Here is a 19,446-nt window from a genome sequence, read left to right as displayed (position 1 = left end):
TGGTGTTTTTTTCTGATACTTTTTAATCCCAAGATCTTTTTTTAAACATTGCTTTGGCTTTCATTTGTATGTGCATGAGTATGTTTTTTTTTCTGTCACTCCCAAAGCCAAACATTGTGTATTTTCCTTGGGTACTCTCCTGATAACAGCTAATTGATATCATTTCTAATAGATTTTGACCTACCAGCTGGCGTGTCACGTGACTTCCTGTCACCTGTCTGCTCTTCATGTGACCACCCAAAAGTTTGCTCGCACGCCGCTAACAAGCCCGAACTAGCGGGGGCCACTGAACTCATCCCGTTTCTGTCAATCACGCTGGTTCCGTTCCTGTGTGCCAGTAAAGTGTGCGCGAAAGGTCTGTTTGTCATCCATCAGCGACCAAACGAAGAAAACAAACCATCCCATTTCCTGCCATTGAGGAGCCTTTGGCCACATCCTGCCATGGTGAGTCTATTAAAAGTCCATTAAAGTCCATCCGCCGATCTGCTTCATCGCATTAAATCCGGATTAAGGTTGTTTGGTAAAAGTGGCCACTGGCTCAAACATTGAAATAACCAATTGAATATATGCTGTCTGATTGCAAAATGGCGACGTGTTTGGCAAATATGCATTTACTTAATACAAAGATGACAAAGTTCAAGAATAATATAAATTTTTGGGAGTCCAAAAGTCCCATTGTGGTGGTATTGACCCATGTAAGTAGCAGATCTCAGATTACAGCCCTAATGCATTTCTGATGGACTGATTTCTGTGTGCAAAAGTAAGACAAGACCACAAAAGCTTTGCAAAGGAAGTGCAGACAAAGTTTCTTTGCATTTTGAATGCAATATATGAAAGTCTCAGATAGATTTGGCAGCCATCTTCTCCTCTTGTCTTGCGTGCTTGTTAAAAAGAGCATAGAGGACCTTCAGGGTGGCTGCGACGTCCTGAGCGACGACGTCTAAAAAGAAAACGTTTTCATTATTATTATTTTTTTCACAGGTTAGGTTGCTTGCACTTTACAATCAAGCACATGACGTCAAACCGAACATTAACACGTGCTTGGTTATTTGTAGCAGTACCTATAAACCGCCACTAGGTGGCAAATTTCTCCCCCCTCCCCCTCAAATGACGTGTGTGATGACAAAGTGGGAGTAGTTGGGAAGAATGACTATTTTAGTTGCAGTTTCACGCGTGTGAGTTGTAAGGCATGATGTAAGAGTGTTTTGACGTCACCTCCTGCTTGAACCGCGGACACGTGCAGGCCTAGATGAGTGAGGAGGCTCAGAGCCAGTGACACATTGTGGAGCTACAAGGAAAGGGAAAAAAAAAAACCCTGACTCATTGGATAACCCGCATGAAATTGGCAATTCGGATCGTACCATCTGTGCCTGGTCGACGGGGGTCAGACTGAAGTCACAGAGAGGAATGAAGAAACCTTCCAGTTGACCAATCAGCAGCAGGAGAATCACGCCATCAGAAAACTGCACCAAAACAAAACTCGATTATTACAGTCCATTTCGCGGTGATCCACGTCACGTTTGTACCTGCTTATCCAGGTCGGACACTTGGAGGCCCAGGCCGGCCACGCTCCTGTTTACAAAGCCAAGCAGTCCCTAAATATGGGAAGACATTTTGTTTTAACACTCCTGCCCATTTTTTCGAAGCACCATATGAGTTGTGTGCATCCAAATGTCATAAAAGCGAGTCGCTTGTGAAAACAAGTTGCAGAACGCCGCGCTCTGGAACACGGTTCACACAAGGTGGGCCCGCCCCCAAAAACTTTCAGCCATTAAAATGCGCAAAGGCTCGTAAAAGCCAACAAGGCCCGAGGGTTAAAGAGCAAAAGTCTTACGAGAACGCTGCTTAATTGCCTTTCCAACACTTGAGTGCCTCTGGAGCTTTCCGTAAATTGGCACCTTTGCTCTCTTCTTCCTCTCGCTCGTCCTTGTTTCCATACCTGTTTCACCAGCGCGACCTTGTGAGCCTCCATCTTCAGCAGCTGCTCCACGTGATTAGCGTCCCCTGCACAAAAGCGCATCATCAAGACGAGCACTTCGTCTTTGAAAGTGGGGCAACTATGCCAAAAAAAGAATTACCATCGATTCGGCTGAAGTTCTCTGAATCGCTGCTGCAAACAAAAACAAGAAGCGTCATGTTCTCCTCAGATGAACAGAACTTCAGAGTGGCGGTCACCTCTCTTCCGTCAGAACCTCGGTTTGAACATCTGATCGGATTGCCTTCCCGCTCACCTGCACGAATATCCTTGTGAGCCAACACTCGACCCGGAACTTTTCCCATTCGGAGATTGCTGACTTACCTCCAAGAGCGTAACTTGAACCTTCACGCCGGAAGGCAACTCCAGCTCGGGCTGGAAATGTTTCACCATGGCAACCAGTAGATGGAGAGTGGCCAGGAGGTCTTTCTTGTGGATGGCTGAAAGAACGGCACTTCAATTACAGAAAATGAAGCCTTTTTTAATTGGATCTAAAAATACATTCCTTTCAACGGACGTCAATTGTGCGCAGAATTGTTTGTCATCGTGACTCACAGCTGACGTCCCACTTGGTATCCGGCTGGTCCAGTCTCTTGTCCAACTCCTTAACGACGGCTTCCAGCTTGCGAATCTGAGCCGAGCTGCTCAGCGCGATCTCCTCCAAGGGCAAGTGCACGCCGGCCAACCTGCCTGCGAGAAACAAAGAATTTTAGATGATTTTAAGAAAATGCTTTAAAAAAAGAAAAAAGCTAAGTGCCAACAAAATCGAAATACGTCGAAAACAAAAATCCCCAAAAAGACAAGCGATGTTTTTGAAAACTGACCGAGAAGATGATGAAGAACCAGCCCGTCGTACAGATCCTCGTCCAGACTCCGAACCACGATGTGCTCCTCTTTCAAAGTCCGATTGATCCAATCCACTAGCGCCTGACCGGGCAGAAACAGGCACTTTCTTTCATCTCAACGCCTTTGATAGCCCTAATTAATTTTCCCAGATAAAAACCAAATGGAAAAAGAAGCAAAAGAACTCCTCTATATTCAATCTGACAACATACAAAGAAGCTTATTTATTCATTGCCACTTGCAGGAGACACTTTCTCCGAGGAGGGGGGGGGGGGGGAGCCTGTCATCCGCAAGAGCCTGTCAAGCTGCCCCCCCCTCCCCCCAACTTGTGATCTACCTCCCATAATTACCTTCATTAAAATTTCAGGCAACCTTCCACCTGACTGCCTGCCTGCTTTGAGAAGGCATGATTCATGCAGGCTGTGGAACACCTTTCTCGGCCAACCTCAAGCGTTCACGTCGTTTCAGTCGTTTCGGAGTGTTTTGGTAGTGTGTGAGAGTTTGTGTGAGAGTGTGCCGGCAGGAGTGTGTGTGTGAGAGAGTATTTTGAAAAGTGTGTGTGTGTGTGTGTGTGTGTGTGTGTGTGTGTGTGTGTGTGTGTGTGTGTGTGTGTGTGTGTGTGTGTGTGTGTGTGTGTGTGTGTGTGTGTGGTAGTAGTGTGTGTGTGTAAAAGAGTAATGTATACATGAGAGCGTTTCAGTGGAATGTGTGAGAGTGGTTTACCGCTGTGAGAGAGCAAACTTACCTCGTTGAGCTTCTCCAGTTTGGGGTCTTTAAGAGACGTCGGCTGGATCATTTTCGTCCTCGCAACTGTTTGGAGGACATTTGATTCATGATAAATAATATAACATCAGTTAATGCAAAAAAAATATACATGAGATGAAATAATAAAGATGATGTAGTTGATGATAGCAACCAGCTGATCTTCATTCAATCATTTTCCATCAGCTTCTCCTCACCAAAGGAACTTACTTACCCTGGAAGCATTCAGCATCCACACCTCCGTCTTCTTGTTCATTGTGGGCCTGAGCCACTTCCGCCTCCATAGCGCCCTCTCTGGCAAGACTTGATACAAACATTCATTCGATCATTCATTCATCTTCTGAACTGCCTGTTTAAAAGAATATTCTTTAAAGAGCTCAAAATAATATTTAAAAAAAATAAATAAAAGCATTTGGCACAATTCATAACGATGCATGATTTCTTTTTCTCAGTTCTGCAAAATGTGGTGAGAACAGCAAAGTCCAGTCTGCGCTTTGAAGAAAACTTTTTTGGTCCTTTCAGCTTCAAAAATGAAAACCAGTCCAAACATTTGACTCTCTTCCTTCATGTGTCATACGAGACGAACACATGAAAGTAAAACGTTGTGACGAGTCAGACCTTCACATCCTCTTTGCAGTCTCGGTGAGGCCTCTGACTTCCTTCGTTTTTCTTCAGCAAACAAGATTACTGACAAGGAAAAAAGAAAAAAAAATCAATTTCTCAAGCTGCTTACCTCCCCCGATGGCTTACGGCTCCCGAGAAGAAACAGAGGGATGAATAAATGCGCTCAAGTTCAATTTATTGTGTTTTCCGATGAAGAGCTCTGTCAGCACTCGGCCGCTTTTAACAAAAAAAAAGAAAAGAAAATGTCAGCAGGTTAAAAGTGAAGCCACAAACACACACACACACTGGAGAGGATGTGATGTAGAGAACAGTAGCACTTCCTCAATTTGAGCGAGACGCCACTTCACTACAGTGCGCAGAATACACAAGGAAGCGTTACAAAACAAGCGTGGCAGGCCGAAGAATCACAATTGGAAATCTTTTGGATGAAGGGATGAGCATTCTCTTGCAAGCACACACAAAAACTCACAAGTTCCACCCCAGAACCTCAAAACTGTGAGGCACACGTGCTACCCACTGTGCCACCCTGCTGGTCCCATTAAGCATTCCTACCGACGAGACGCGAGCGACACTGGGCGACTTGGAGCACTCAAGGCAAAGTGTGTGTGTTGTGTGTGTGTGTGTGTGTATTAGCACATGAATTGTCGTCCCATGCGTCCAGCAACCTCCATTAGACCCACCAAAACAGACAGGAAGTGCAGAAAACAAGCTAAGGTGAAAAAAGGGAACACCTGACAACCAGATGAAGAGGCAATTTGGAATTGGAAGGTTACCATGGCAACAAAGAAGGGAGTTCTAAAATAAACCCGACATTCTTTTGCCCAAATTGGTGGAATGCTTGTGAGGCAGCGCTAACAAATTGTCACTTTGTTGACTCATCTGCTCGTTCAATAATTCAGCCAGGCGTCAGAATGCGCAGCTTGTCTTCCCAGTGGCGCCAGCGAGCGGAGGGGGAGTAGTCGGAGATCTGCGGACCTCCTCTCGGGGCTCGTCTGAAAGGTCAGTCGATGGCAGGCCTCTTCGGCTGCGGCCCACCTGGGGCGGCGCCGTTTTACAAAGCGTTTGTTCGTCATCTAACGTGAGCTGGAGTTTTTTTTTTTTTTCTCAGACAAAGATGGCGGCCATCTGTTCAGACAAGTTGCCATGCAAATAGTTAGGAAATTTGATCTAAGGCTAGTTTGAAATCCAAACTCTAGTTTGAAACTTTAAATTGCGAAAAAAAAAAAGTAAAACATGTCTCCTTTAATATTCACCGAAACATTTTGAGAAAGAATTTCAAGCATTTTGGTTATTTTTAGCACATTGAAGATGTTTTCAAGTTGATGTCAAGGGTCATGGAATAAATAAACACATACAGATTATTAAAAAAAAAAAAAAAAGCCTTCCCAATCGTCTCTGACACGACCGAAGAGTCACTCTGAGTTCTTGTAGTTGGTGAACAAGTTGTAGAGGACTCTGAGGGTGGACTTGAGGTTCAGGTTGACCACATCTGCACAAAAGATAACAAAAGGTCCATTCATCAAGAAAAAAAATCAATAATCAATTCCAGCTCCTCAATTAATGTTGTCTCCTTCTTCATATGGAGCGCAAAGTAGGCCAAAATAAGAATTTGCTAATAATTACTATAAGATACATTGCGATTGCATCCACGGGACTTATTTGCATATTGTAATTTTCTCTGCAGAACTAGGACCTTGGAGACAAATTGTTTTGGTGAAGAACAGCAGAATGGGCTGCAATTAGGCTTCAAGGTTAAACACGAGTTGGCTGCAAACGACAACAACAAAGAAAAAGAAAAATCCCCGTGGAGGTACGACGCTGCGCTGCGAGGGGGGAAACAAAAAGATGAGAAAACAAATGAACTCGATTGTTTTTCTGCTTTAGGAAAATCGGAGTTGATGACAGCGAGCCCCCCTGCTGACGATAATGTCATAAAACAAATCTTTCCATTGCGGCCCACTGACTGAAATTGCTTTAATGGCAGCAAATGTTGATGAACCTGTAAGTATTCCATCCGTCATGACTATTAGATTGCTCTTCAACCTAATATTATTCCATCCTATAATATGATCTCTTTATGTATATTGATGCACGGCGTTTATTAAATTACACGATAGAAAAGTGATGGCCGAGGTCCGTTGAGCTTGGCGCTCGCTTCAAATGTGACGCGAGGTTTCCCTCTAGTGGAGAGGAGCAGCATTGCAGGAACTGGCGCTTGGTCTTTAGAAGTTTCTTACACCAAAAAGTTCTTCCTCAAAAAATTTGTCAAGCCAAGCTTAAAAAAAAATAAAATGTATTCCATAAGAAAAATATTTCACATTGTTGTAAGCATTACCTTCTGGTCTGGCTTTGGGTTTTTTCAGGCCGCCATCTTGCATGAGCTCAAAAGCGTATGCCACATTGTGGACCTGATTCAAAAGACGTCATCTCAACTTTTGGACATTGTTCACAACGTGCAAGAATGGATATTTTTTTTTTACAAAATCACCTTCTGGTCAAAGTTCTCTGGGGTGAGGAAGAAGTTGTACAGAGGTACAAAGTAGTCCTCCAACAGCCCCATCAAGAGGATCAGGTAAACTCCATCAGCAAACTGAACACAATATGACAGAAGAAAGTGTTGCATGACCACAATCTTAACTCAAAAGATTTCATAAATTTGCTTCCAGTATTCCAAAAGACATTCCAAAACTTTTGCATTGAGTGTTAGCAATCGGATGAAGCAATTGCTTTTACGTGCAATTCTCTTCATTTTAAATTTAATTTCCCTTGAAGGTGACGGTGAGTAACTTTGAATACCTGAGATTCCAGCTCAGTGACCTCCAGGTTCAACTTGTTCAAGTGTTTGTTCACAAAGGTGATGAGTGACTATAGGGGGCAGCAATCGGATCATTTAATGAGGGGGAAAAAAAAAATCTGTCTGAATTTAAAATGGAAGTTTCTTACCGTTTTGACCACATTGAGTTTGTCCGGCGCGTGATCCAGAAGTGTGTCGAAAGCATCTCGTTCTGTTGAAGCAACCAGACATTTATTTATTATTTCATCTATATTTACCCAGGTGTCTTACCTGAATTGAGGACAGGTACAATAATAGTCCCACTAAATTCGGATTTTGAAAACTTGACATAAAAATCACTCTCATACATAGAAACTATCACTGCTTACCAAATCTCCCCATCATCATTCTGGAAAGGAAACAGAGCCAAAAATCATCATTCAGTTTGCTATATGTTACAGGGGAACTTCAATTTATGCGTTGTACTGCCCCCTGGCGGCAACAACATGCACTTGAGAATAAGCAACACGATGCCCCTTGGAATCTGATACTGTTGAATTCGTTGGGTTGGAATACAAAATAAAATGCAGTTTTTTTTTTGTAAAAATATATTTAAAAATACAAGTAAAGAAACCAGCGCTCACTCAGTGGTGCTGGTCAGCTCCTTGTTGACGAGGGCCGTCTGCAGGAGGCCATCTCGCTTCTGCTCAAACAACATTCGCCGTTGAGCATTGAAGTGACGTCACATTGCAACGTCACGCGCCCAGCACGCCTCACCTTGACGACCACCACCTTGACGGAGACGTGCTCGGGCAGCCTGATGGCCGCCTGGAAATGCATGGCCAGCGACACCAGTAGGTACACGATGGCCACCAGGTTCTTGCAGTGGATGGCTGCAAAAAACATGAATGCTGAGGATAAAAATATTTTGCAAAAAATAAATAAAAAGAGCGGCAACCCCAATGTTAAAAGTATTTATTGTTAAATGAGTATGAATCCAAACTGCATTGGATGTTAAATTCAATTGTTCATGAAAGCTCCAATTGACTGCGTGGGTGTGCCCAATGAAGTTTCTCGTCCATGTGCGCGCGACGTGGCAGGAATGCTCTACGTTTCCTCTTTACTCACTTACCACGAGGCACTCTGCACTTAGCGTTGGTGGTATAGTGGTGAGCATAGCTGCCTTCCAAGCAGTTGACCCGGGTTCGATTCCCGGCCAACGCAGTGGATTTTGTCATTTCTATTATAAAATCGTCGTAATTTAGAATGTAATATTTTTGAGGGATTATTTTGTTTGTATGTCTTTGTGGCTGCAGATGAATGAATAACTGTGAAAATGCAATTACCGGTGGCTAACTGGAGGGACAAAAAGGCATTTTCTTAAGAAACCGGAATGTCTACAGAGCGTTGGTGGTATAGTGGTGAGCATAGCTGCCTTCCAAGCAGTTGACCCGGGTTCGATTCCCGGCCAACGCAGTTGTTTTGGGATAATTTCTATAACAAATTATTTTTGGTCGTAGTTTATAATTTAACATTATTTGTTAGGATTGTTTGGTTTGTCTTTGTGAATGCAGATAAATGAATTACAATGTGAAAATGCAACTATTGAATTGAGTTTATAATGAATGGGGGGGAAAAAAATGCAGTTTCTGATGAAAGCAAATGAAATTAAGTAGTACAGCGTTGGTGGTATAGTGGTGAGCATAGCTGCCTTCCAAGCAGTTGACCCGGGTTCGATTCCCGGCCAACGCAGTTGTTTTCGGATCATTTGAAAGTGAATGGGAGCACTCACAGTCCACACTCCACTCAATGGACCAGCCGTGAGGACGCAGCATCTCATTGACGGCCTCCAGCACCGTCTGAAGTTTCTGCTTCTGACCGATCTCCGACTGGGTCACTTCGGCCACGTTCAGTTTCCGGCCTGATAGCTTTTCTGGCAGGAAAACCATACAATGAGACTCAGACATAAAAATAAATCTACTATGGTGCAACCAAAAACGTTCTTTTATTTTTTGCCCCAAAGGCTCATACGGTATTAAACCTTGGGCCACTGCTCGAAGACTTTGAATACTTCAGCTAAACGACCCCTAAACTAATTCCCATTCACTACCATTGTATCCTAAAATCACGACCAATGCAATATTGTTTTGGCCACTACGTCCGGCGGTGGCGCTGTAGGCACATTCGGGACAAAAAGTTACCGGTAAAAAGAGGCGGTTTGGCGTTTTCCACAACATCTCACGTCAAAGTTGTAGAAAAGGCTACTAGAGGACTGTAAGACTGGCACCTTTCAGATGTGCGTAAAAAAGTAAGTTGCTCTCGTTGTTTTATTGTTGTTTAAAATACCTGCCTCCAATTAGTGACACGCAATGTGCATGAGCATGTTCAAAAGAGAGCTATCGTGCTTTGCGCTTGTGTGGACAACTCTTATGTAGATATTGTGTTGTGATGTTAACATTAATTATATTAATTAATACTTAATGAAATGAAGTCGTTAGTTATATTTAAAAAAAAAAAACACATTTTACTCATTGTATTAGTGTGGACTCTATTAACAGTGACACATAATGGACACTAGAGGGCGTCCACGAACGCAAAGGAGTCACTATGACTTGACTCACCAAAAAGCTTCTGCAGCACTTGTCCGTCATAGCAGTCCTCTTCCAGGTCTTTCACGATGATCCTGTCCTCCTCCAGCTCACTGTTGATCCAGTCAATCAGCACCTGTAGTGTGCAGTGGATAGAAAAAGTCTACACACCCCTGTTCACATGCCAGGCTTGTGTGATACACAAAAGAAAATAAGACCTTAGTTCATTTAAAAACTTTTCCCACCATTCTTGTGACGTACATCCTGTTCACCTCAAATTTCTAGAAATATCTTTTGAGCATTTCTACTTCTTTTTACCTTCAGCAAATCTTTAAACTTGGGGTCGTCTCGCGAGGTCGGGTCCAGCATGATCCTCTCGGCGTTCTCCTCTGGCAAAGACAAGGTGAGACAAGTTTTTTTTTTATCCCCTTCACACATGAGAATTAGGATTTTTTTTTTTTTTAATTTCATGTAAACTAAGTACATCAAGAAATGTGTGTTGCTACCTAGCAGAGTGTCCTCAGGATGGACGTTTGTCCCAGATGGGAGCATTGGAGCGTTGATGGCATTTTTGCCTTCTTCGTGGAGGTCGCTCACTAGTCGCACGGCAACAAAACATATGCATAGAATGCACCATGAGTAAAGTCCAACAGCAAATAGCACCTAAATATAAATTTCATAAAATAAATATTATCTTGATTCATCAGCATTTATATCGTCATTTCCTTCTAATGTTAATGTCACTGCTTCGGTTTTCCCCCAAGATTTTTGAAAAAGTACTGCCAGAGACACTTGCTCACTTTTTCCACGGCCCACATGATGTTCCATCAACAACTTTATCTCTTCATGTTTCCTGTTTGGCCACAAAAACGAAGCCTTCAGCAATCTCGGGAAAAACCGGCGCATTTAAGTGCAGACAAAATGGTGGGAGTAAATAAAAGTCAACGCCACGCAGATTGAAAGATAATCAATATCTGCTATCACTTTGAAAAATTGGGCTTTTCCCCGCTAATGGACACATTGATTTTTTTTTTTGTAAGACTCCATTTCACTTGTTAGTGCGCTCTCTATTCTATCATTATGATATCCAAAAATAAAGGAATAATCGCTGTATAGCACAATTCCAACTTCAAAGGAGTAGTAATGTACATTTGCTGGAGGGAAGGCGTCCCTCCCTCCACGCCACATTTCCCATCTGATAGCGTCAGTCCTTTTTAGCCTGGAATCTCAACATTTGGCTGCATAATTACAGAGCAGAATTACTGTATTTCATCCTAATTGCGCCGCTTCCTCCCCCGTGGCTCATCTGCTTACATTACGCCCGCTTCCGAGTCAAGCGCGACCTGCGTCAAAATCCAACAGCCACCTACAAACCCTAAAAAGCAGTCGACGGATCATTTGTGAAACACCAGCGACTCGTCATTTTCTATCAAAGTACCTGGTTTCTTCCTCTTGGTACCGCAAAGCAATCCCGCCATGTCCCCACTTTGGAATTCCTGCTGGATGCACGATGTAGTAAATGCGTGCACAGTATATGTCAATATGTGTGTGTGTGAGTAAGGCCGAACAGTAGCTGGGGCGTGTTTATTTCTGTCACAAATCTCCTCCCCACCTCAGAGGTCTAGTTACTGGAGATGTGTGTGTGTGTGTGTGTGTGTTAAGAGTAGAATCTCCAATGGACGTCAGTGTGATGTAGTGGTTGGAAATGAATGCCTGAGTCTGTTGCACCCGATTTAGCGCTGTTACTACTTTTATTTTGGTAGATTTCTATTTCCTCTTTCACTCCCACTATCATTGACTTGATTAGTCAAGTGGATATTTTGAAAAAAAATGTTAGAGACGGGTGAGTGATGGTTTCGTTAGCGATATGAGCCTTATTTCAAGGTATCAGTACTTGCGACAGCAGTTGATACCATGATCAGACGCCCTCTTGTGGCCATTTTACTATCAGGAACTGGAAAATAGAAGAATTGGAAAAATGTCATTCATTTTATGTAACTATAAAGGAATGTACAGTTTTGTGTGTGGAAAGGATTGGTGGAAAAAAAAGTGGGATCAAACATCCTTAAAATGTGTTGACTTCATTTTTAATGAACCAATGAGTTATTTTTTTTTACTTCGTGTGCTGGGTCATGCTCATGTTTTAACCCTTCTTCATATAAAAAGCAGTTTTTCTTCTAGTCTTGTGTAACTCAGCATAAATTTTGCATTTCAATGAGCCACTCTGATATTTCTTACTTGCGGCAGGCAATCAATCAGGCAGTGACTCTATTACCGCTAACACAATTCCACTAATTCAATCCCGAGCAAAGCCGGCAACCCAGCTAGAACATGTGAGGGTTTTTTTTTTTGGTTTTTTTTGCTGACAAAAGCAAATGAACGGATAAATGACAAAATGAGGCAGAGATATTTTGTCATTTATTACACCTCTAGTTGTGGCTCTATTTACATATTAGTTATCAAACTGTAAAATGGGGAGTGCCTTTGTGGATGTCTCGTATATATTTAAACTGTTTATTATTTAAAGGCAAAGATGCGAGCAGCATTCAAAAACAACAATGACGCTAAGGTGACCCCCCCCCCCCCATTCGAGCTCTGGGACAGGAGGGGGAGGGGGTGAGAGGCAGTTTACTGGTTGAGGATATAAATAAAATGGCAGTATATGGAGGCGACAGACAGGCTCTTGAATATAGCGCAGGTTATTTACGTCGGCAGCACGAGACTGAGCAGAAGCCCAGAGATGACAGCGGGAGGGGGGCAAAAGAAATAGAATAGGTGGATGGATGGTTTAAATCTGCCCCCTAGTGGGGAGGAGCAGAATAAGTGCTCGCAACAGTTTGCAATGATCTTTGACTTTATGAAACGTGATCTCGTTTTAAGCCGACAAAAGTAATAGCTCGGCACAATATTGTTTTTTTTGTTTGTTTTTGTTTTAGCTGTCTTTTATTGAATGTGCATTACTTTGCAAACGATTAAATTAAGTTGAATCAACCGCAGTAACAGGAGAAGCAGATGGCCACACAGAGATGAAACTGGTCGTAATAAAGAAGTTATAGATATTATTACATATTTTATAGATATTATTCTGTAGAAATATTTGCCAACCCCCTTGACCCCCCCCCCCATTAAGAACACAACTTACTCTTTGCAGTCATCATTCCAGCAGCAGCAACCGAGCAAGGTTTAAGTCGTACTTGTCATGGGCAATTTGCGAGAGCGCATAGTCAGGATGCGAGCGCTCCTTCCTTATAAAGCAATTTATGGATGTGACAGACACTTTGGCCTTGTCACAAAAAGGCACACTTCCTGTCAGTTGCTCACAGTTCCAGCAATCTGAGCCCAGTCAGAGAAAGTCCAAATGTTCACCATTAACTTGTGGTCTTGATAACTTGACAACGGGGGACAAAAAAACAAGAAGACCGACCACAAAATGCTGACATGGAAAATGAGTTTTCAGCAAAACCTTACGCAACTTTTCCCAACGCTACTCATCGTTAGGGTGTTTCCTCTTGAGAATAAAGTCACCACGCCTGACAGAAAACCACAGCTGCTGCAAGATGAACCATTCGAAAACATTACCTTGAAGTTCAAACGGCCTCAAATAAAATCGACTTGAGCAATAAAGCACAAGAAATTGTATTACTGCATAATTACAGTATATCCGAGTATCATACAGTATTGAACTTTACAAATCGCATTGTTTGGCCCGACAGTAAAGTTGAATATTGTGCTTTTTTTTTTCTCATGTAATGGCACATCCACTACAGTAGATGGCAGTGGTGTACTCATGTTTTTCAAATTTATTTGAATACTTTTGCTCATACTGTACACTAGTGGTCCTCAACCACCAGTTCACACCCCAGTGCCAGTCAGCAGGCCGTTTGGTACTGGAATGCAATGATGGATTCAAAAAAAAATCTCAGCAGTACTAATCGGAATAAACATTAGCTCATAGGAACATATTGTAGAATACTTCAATCATATTTATTTTTTTGCAGTCCTCGAGCAACTTGTAGCTCACACACAGGCGTTAAATCTCACAGCTGTTTTTTTTTTTGTTTTTTTCTCACACACAAAGGCTCAAAATAAGTCAAGACAAACTTTAAAATGTAAATAAAGCCACCTAATGGTCTATTTGAACTTCCTCTCGGCTAGGTGGCATTAATGTGCGCTTCTATTTGTGTCTGTTACCTCACCTAAAAAGAGCGCGCGGTATGCTTTGTCTCGGACCTTATTGTTGGTGCGCACGAAAGAAACTAATATCAAAAACTGACGTCATCAATATTGTCAACGAGCCCGCAGTATTTAACTGGAGTACCACGTGATTGCCGCACATATGAGCGCTAACGGAAAAAAATAAAATCAAAGAATATGGATGACTCAAAAGAAGATCATTTGGAAAATATCAATAAATGACTTACCTTCTTTGGCTTTCTTCCTCCGGACCAAAGTGCCCCCGAGTCTGCCGAGAAAAGACTCGTCTTTTTTGCTTTTGGCGGACTGCGAGCTGGTGGACATCTTTTGAGCGTGTGAGCGTGTTTGTCTCTCTCGCACACGCACACGCACGCACGCGCACACGCGATAGTGATGACAAACAGGGAACGGTGCCTGCGATCACAAGTCAAGGGCAGAGACGGGCTGGGACCGTCGTACTGTGTGACTCGCATGGACCAGTGCGTCAGTTCACAGCGCCTCCAACAGGCAGGATATGGAACTACACACGGTGTCATGATGAAGTCAACAGTAGGCCTCCTTCAGAATTTGGGATCCTCGGGCGAGGTCGTGACCCATACCAACAAGCAGACGCATCATTGGATTGTTGTGAATCATTTTAATTTTTGTATAAAAAGAGGTTTCAAAACAATAACAAAAAAAAATGGTTCACTGAAGATTTGTAAACGTGTCCTATGGCTCAGTCAGCGGGGATTGACTTAGCCACAACCGGAATGGCGAGCAACATCAAAAATCAAATAAATGTTAAAAAATGTATCCAAAAAAATAAGAATGGATGGAATATGAATAGACACTGACAGTGGTCCGGTGGTTAGCATGCCTGCCTCTGTCTTTGGCCTTCCTATGTGGGGTTTGGACTATGTTCTTGAAATGGAATGGAAGAAAAACATGTTAAAGCTTCACTTGTCCTCTCCTCCACTTTCTTGTACTGTTTTGATGAGAAAATAGCACAATACACTTTGAAATGAAATCTTGAAGAGATGATGCATGTGTGAAAAGCTTTCGCCTTCACCTGAAGTCCTCAACAGCGTCCAGTCGGCCTGAAGGTGGAGTCTCAAGCGCTCCAGTGCCTCAACATCTTCAGCTACCGGAGCAGGAAGTTGCCCCAGACTTGGCGCTGGACTCCCAGAGAGGGACCACGCTGTTGGCTCGACTAAAGTCTTTTCATCCTCCTAAAATGGAAGCCAGGTAAAAAAAAAAAAAAAAAGGTTATTCTTCTCATCCATCTACTGCTGCCTCTTCTCCTCACCTGCACCAGCACAAGCATGCGACCGCGAGCCAGACCGCCGAGGAGAGCGACAAGCTGCTGCCACGCGCCTTCGCTGGGGCCGCCTGTGCCGGGAAATCGCGCCAGCAGCACCAGAGCGGGGTCGTACTCGTAGGCCAGAGGCAAGAGGAGCCCGAACGTGGCCTGCGCCAGCCCCGACGTATCCCCGCAGCTGTTCTTCAGATTCACAGGTATGTAATGTTTACACCCGGGCATCTCTAGCGCCCCCTTGTGGATGTACACTGTAAGTATCCTAAAAGACATGAACGCGCTTGATGATGGGTGAAGCTCATTTCATGACGTTAAATACACGACAAAGTAGAAATAATATTCACCCGTCTTCCGGCAGGTGACTCGGGACTCCATTGTCTCCAACGCATACAACCAAAACACTGCCAAAAAAGGAAGAACTTATTTTTATTGCTAATCTAGTGACAATTACGTCCACTTTTTGTTTTTACCGTTGTTTGAGAGCGGTTGCATGCTTGATGATGGTCTCCAGTGCCATGGAGACGTCCTTGACCAAGGCCAAGCCATTGCGGATCTGATCAGGGGGAATAAAGTGGCAATATTTTGGAGGGAAAGACAACCAGTCATAATAAAAAAAAAAAAAAAAAATGGACCTCATTTTTCTCCATTTCTCCAACAAGCGCAGTAAGACTGGATAGTTTTGTGACAGCATCACCTTCAATATCTTCTCTTATTGGACAGAGCAGAAAAAAACAATCATTAAGGAGTCTTTTGTTTGTCCGAGTGAAACAAACAAAAAAAAAAATCGCACTTGGTTGAGCGCGAGCGAGCGGGCATACTTAGGCAGGTTGAAGCGTTCGCAGCCAAGCGGGCAATCTACGTTCTCGGGGATCACCACCGCCGTGCGTACGGGAGGCGCGACGCACTTCTCAGGCTCGGGCCATGTGACGTCGCTTTTGCCTTCAGCTGCTTCGGCGCTTTGGAGCTTTTCTTCTATCTTCATGCGCTTTGTGCTGACATCCGAAGGGGGCGCTTCAGCTGGAGTAAGGTACAAAAATATTTCACTCAGGGGTTCGATAGATTTGACGGGTTTCAAATTGTCTTTCCAACAGGCGACCCGTGGATCCAGTACCTGCATACTTGAAACACGACCAATACTTGCGATGAGCTGCGCGCACGGACTGTACGGACTCCAGCGCGCTGAAAGAGAAGAACTTCCGGTAAGTCACGCCGCCAAGTTAAATTGCCGACACGGTGCGGCTCAACCTCCGACATGGTCCTCGGAGGTTGGCGGGCCGGGGCGCCGGATCGCCCAGTAGACTTTGAACCGTGGCGCACACGGACTGGCCGAGCGAAGTCAAGTTGTATCCGCCCTGCCAAAGGTTTTTTTGCGAGATGCCGTCAACCAATTCAAATGCTTCTTGAAAATGTCAAGAATGTATCCCACCTCCAACACCATGCAGAGTTTTCCCTCGGCGAGGTTCATCAGCAGGTGGGTGAGGTGGGCGAAGACGTCCGGAGTGGCGCACATTTCACCCTGGAAAATAATAAGCATGAATAAAAAAATGCTAATTTAAAAGCACGGCGCTTTAAATGTACCTCCGGGTCCCCAATGGCGGAGTCAAAGCCAGCACACACCAGTACCAAGTCTGGGCAAAACTGCAAAAAAAAAAAAATCAAAATCACTCGAGTCCAGTCAGCCCCGTTACTTTCCGTGAATCGGTCTCACCTGGTAGGCGACGGGCAGAAGGACGTGACAGAAGACTGCAAGATAATCGCCGTTCCGCATGCCAACCTGGACACAGCGGACGTACCACGCTGACTGGAAAGTGCATTCACAAAAAAAGCTTGGCCCATTTTCCCGTCTTACTGACCTTGTTCCACGGCACATTGATATTAAAGCCAGCACCTTTGCCCTCGCCGACGCCGTCGTAGTCGGATTCTCTGAGTTCGGGCCAGAATTTCTGATGCTCGTAGCGGTGCCAAGAGAAATAAAGCACGCTGTGGAAGAAAAAGCTATTGGAAATTCGGATCACATCAAAAAAAAATCCACTCAATGTGTGAAACCTTGGATCATCCTCAAACGCATACTGCACCCCCTGACCGTGATGGATGTCCCAGTCAACAATCAGCACCCTAAAGAAAAGAAAAGAAATCATAAAATCGAAAAGACAAGCTCCGAGGATGCACTTGACCTCGTTACCTTTGAGCGCCGTACTTTTGCTGGGCGTATTTGGCCGCTATGGCCACATTGTTGAACACGCAGAAGCCGTTGGCGGCACTGCGCATGCCGTGGTGCCCCGGGGGTCTGCTCGTGATCAGACAATGGACTCAAACCAAACTGAGAGACTGTCCTAAAAAGTTCTTACCTGACTAGAGCCATGCCATTTCGTACCCTTCCGCTCATCACGGCGTCGACCAGTTGCAGCGCGGCTCCCGCTGCCAGCGTGGCGCAGTGATAGCTGTTCTGTAGCGCAAAAAAAGTGGAAGCTTTAAAAAAAGCCGCTGAGTCATTTGGAACTACTGCTCAATATGTTCCATAGCAACAAGACCACTCACTGGGTGGAAGTAGACGTATCCATATTTTACGGCAAACTCCCTCAGGTCTTCCAGAGTCATGAACGGCGTCTTCTTCACCGCTTCCAGATACTCTTGGCTAGAATATTTTTGTAAAACTTCAGGAGGTATAAAAATATCTGGGCTCAGGACTCACCTGTGAATCAGAAGAATGTCGTCGTCTGTGGCCTCGCGGACCGGTACGGAGACGCATCGAGCGGCCAGACCGCTCTGGACCAGCGCTTCGTAACTCGCTGTCAGACGCTCGGGCCTCTCGAGCTCACAATCTGGACTGGAAGCGCAGGTTTGGATTTGTAAGATGTGTTTTTATGCTTCATTCATAATGATATCTGGTTTTATTTCATACAGCCGAAGAAACTGCTGAAGGTCTGCTTCCAGCCAAGGTCAGTCTGTTTTGCTTACATTTTTTGGTATTTGCACAGCGATTTTTTTTTTTTTTTTTATAAATCAGTTTACATTTACAACCATGAAGCTGTAGGTCCATGTTTTCCTGCCAAACTAAGCCTGTTTTAGGTTACATTTGCTATCTGCAAATCTCACATTTTAAAAATTTATTGTGTGTATGTATTATATATTTTAAAAATGTTTTTGTTGAGTAGAAAGTGGAACATGTGGTGTGTTTAAATGCAACACTTACTGATTACAATACTGATTTATATCGTATATTGCCATTCGGTCTAAAAATACCAGGATATCAGTTTTGATCCGTATCGCCAACTCTATTAGTCATAATTGTATTCCTTAATTTTGTCATATCACTGTTGATTTCATCTTATTTTTGTTATGAATAGAAAACTATGACATTAAGCACCATTAAGAAAAGACAAAAAGTATTCATTTAAACAATAAAACCATTTTGACTTGATATATTCAGTAATGTCGCAAACAAAATAATGTTAACCTAAATGAAATAATAATAAGAGTGCGATTATTTTGCACCAAGTTTCGTTAACGCTTATATAAATAGTCCCACCAGAAACAATATTGCGATAAACAGTTCCGACCATTTAAACGCGACACCGGGCATAACACATAATAAACTTTACTTCTTTTTTTTACCACAACCAACAAATATATTTACCTTAATTTTTGGAAAGAAGTAACACGTTTAAAAATATTGGTCACGATTCCCTTACGGTGCACCAACCTAACTCATCTGAGCAGCAAAGACATAAAACGCACACTTTTCCCAGCCCAGTGATGGCAACAATAAATAAAAAGATGCACAAGCTTGTGCTGCCATTTTTAAAATAAAATAAATCAATAACGCTCCTTGCTAAAAAGCTGCCAGTCGTTGTTGCGCTGCTGGACCGTTTACTTGTGTCCACCAAGCAAGAACTTGTGGCGGACTTGTGGTATTAGCCAAATGGGCTGCTTATTTGTCATCTCATACTTACTCAAACCACAGTAGTTTGTAGCGGGTCATCTCCTCATCGTAAATTAAGGCTGTTCCCATTTAAGATCTTTTGCCGTTTCCTGGAAGAAAAACAAATGAAAACCACAGATTTCTAAAGCCGATCAGGCGAAACCTTTTTATGGGTCACAGCGTCCCTCTTCGAATATAAAACGGTGCTGCGCTTTGCTTCAAAATAAAATATCAATAAATATAAATTCACGATATAAAATTATACATACAAAGATCAAGATATTACACATGAATCACTTCAATTCACTATTAACAATCAAAATATAAAATACGTGAATAAAATACATATGAACAATAATTGAATATAATACAGTGAGTAATAGACATTTAAAAAGATACTCTAAACATTCATTTGTATTTTTTTCAATAATCACTACATTTTATATCGATATTAGTCTAGACTTAAAC

The 19,446-nt window shown here is 43.2% G+C and overlaps 3 protein-coding genes, 2 long non-coding RNA genes and 3 other non-coding genes across 19 annotated transcripts; 5 read left to right on the top strand and 3 right to left on the bottom strand.

Moving 5' to 3' along the window:
• The first annotated feature begins 202 nt into the window (after positions 1-202).
• Positions 203-7,356, top strand: LOC147055169 (uncharacterized). 3 transcript variants are annotated; one of them, XR_015066441.1, is made up of 5 exons: positions 203-444; positions 5,889-6,014; positions 6,089-6,205; positions 6,568-6,776; positions 6,977-7,356. It is a non-coding gene; the product is annotated as an uncharacterized LOC147055169 (long non-coding RNA). The 3 variants fall into 3 exon arrangements; XR_015066440.1 differs by adding an exon at positions 5,104-5,203 and having other exon boundaries at positions 6,568-7,356; XR_015066439.1 differs by having other exon boundaries at positions 6,568-7,356.
• parvg (parvin, gamma) lies at positions 685-4,775 on the bottom strand. Of its 4 annotated transcripts, none has more exons than XM_085914456.1 (13): positions 4,199-4,775; positions 3,795-3,883; positions 3,564-3,628; positions 2,800-2,902; positions 2,531-2,665; positions 2,300-2,415; positions 2,176-2,231; positions 2,079-2,110; positions 1,835-2,004; positions 1,527-1,595; positions 1,362-1,463; positions 1,216-1,288; positions 685-940 (listed from the first exon to the last, which is right to left on the bottom strand). In XM_085914456.1, the coding sequence occupies exons 2-13, from the start codon at positions 3,862-3,864 to the stop codon at positions 840-842; spliced, it is 1,092 nt and encodes a 363-aa protein (XP_085770582.1). In that variant the 5' UTR covers positions 3,865-3,883; positions 4,199-4,775; the 3' UTR covers positions 685-839. The 4 variants fall into 4 exon arrangements, with proteins under 4 accessions (XP_085770582.1, XP_085770580.1, XP_085770581.1 ...); XM_085914455.1 differs by having other exon boundaries at positions 686-940; positions 4,314-4,773; XM_085914454.1 differs by having other exon boundaries at positions 3,795-4,775.
• Positions 5,424-14,188, bottom strand: parvb (parvin, beta). 3 transcript variants are annotated; one of them, XM_085914459.1, is made up of 13 exons: positions 13,987-14,188; positions 10,072-10,161; positions 9,884-9,954; positions 9,599-9,701; positions 8,770-8,910; positions 7,755-7,870; positions 7,622-7,680; positions 7,367-7,386; positions 7,148-7,209; positions 7,001-7,069; positions 6,693-6,794; positions 6,540-6,612; positions 5,424-5,693 (listed from the first exon to the last, which is right to left on the bottom strand). In XM_085914459.1, the coding sequence occupies exons 1-13, from the start codon at positions 14,081-14,083 to the stop codon at positions 5,617-5,619; spliced, it is 1,080 nt and encodes a 359-aa protein (XP_085770585.1). In that variant the 5' UTR covers positions 14,084-14,188; the 3' UTR covers positions 5,424-5,616. The 3 variants fall into 3 exon arrangements, with proteins under 3 accessions (XP_085770585.1, XP_085770587.1, XP_085770586.1); XM_085914461.1 differs by lacking the exon at positions 13,987-14,188 and adding an exon at positions 12,708-13,301; XM_085914460.1 differs by lacking the exon at positions 13,987-14,188 and adding an exon at positions 11,004-12,208.
• Positions 8,130-8,201, top strand: trnag-ucc (transfer RNA glycine (anticodon UCC)). The gene has a single exon. It is a non-coding gene; the product is annotated as a tRNA-Gly (tRNA).
• Positions 8,382-8,453, top strand: trnag-ucc (transfer RNA glycine (anticodon UCC)). The gene has a single exon. It is a non-coding gene; the product is annotated as a tRNA-Gly (tRNA).
• trnag-ucc (transfer RNA glycine (anticodon UCC)) lies at positions 8,658-8,729 on the top strand. The gene has a single exon. It is a non-coding gene; the product is annotated as a tRNA-Gly (tRNA).
• Positions 9,100-17,889, top strand: LOC147055164 (uncharacterized). Of its 3 annotated transcripts, none has more exons than XR_015066437.1 (5): positions 9,100-9,285; positions 9,890-9,968; positions 14,817-14,986; positions 15,057-15,256; positions 16,148-17,889. It is a non-coding gene; the product is annotated as an uncharacterized LOC147055164 (long non-coding RNA). The 3 variants fall into 3 exon arrangements; XR_015066438.1 differs by lacking the exon at positions 16,148-17,889 and adding an exon at positions 15,415-15,783 and having other exon boundaries at positions 14,827-14,986; XR_015066436.1 differs by lacking the exon at positions 16,148-17,889 and adding an exon at positions 15,415-15,783.
• hdac10 (histone deacetylase 10) lies at positions 14,383-19,171 on the bottom strand. Of its 3 annotated transcripts, none has more exons than XM_085914449.1 (19): positions 19,010-19,171; positions 17,749-17,883; positions 17,595-17,691; positions 17,405-17,502; positions 17,239-17,343; positions 17,103-17,171; positions 16,910-17,036; positions 16,765-16,830; positions 16,635-16,694; positions 16,483-16,572; positions 16,302-16,408; positions 16,168-16,235; positions 15,875-16,073; positions 15,689-15,764; positions 15,527-15,609; positions 15,401-15,457; positions 15,048-15,318; positions 14,811-14,970; positions 14,383-14,726 (listed from the first exon to the last, which is right to left on the bottom strand). In XM_085914449.1, exons 1-19 carry the CDS (start codon positions 19,066-19,068, stop codon positions 14,698-14,700), a joined length of 1,956 nt encoding a protein of 651 aa, XP_085770575.1. In that variant the 5' UTR covers positions 19,069-19,171; the 3' UTR covers positions 14,383-14,697. The 3 variants fall into 3 exon arrangements, with proteins under 3 accessions (XP_085770575.1, XP_085770577.1, XP_085770576.1); XM_085914451.1 differs by lacking the exon at positions 19,010-19,171 and adding an exon at positions 18,694-19,003 and having other exon boundaries at positions 17,595-17,710; XM_085914450.1 differs by lacking the exon at positions 19,010-19,171 and adding an exon at positions 18,694-19,003.
• Positions 19,172-19,446: the final 275 nt, after the last annotated feature.

This window comes from Syngnathus leptorhynchus, chromosome 6 (genome assembly GCF_054491065.1).
Source record: "Syngnathus leptorhynchus isolate UIUO chromosome 6, UIUO_Slep, whole genome shotgun sequence".
Taxonomy (NCBI): Eukaryota; Metazoa; Chordata; class Actinopteri; order Syngnathiformes; family Syngnathidae; genus Syngnathus; species Syngnathus leptorhynchus.
Note: the sequence above shows the minus strand (reverse complement) of the source record. Positions and strands in the feature narration are given on the sequence as shown.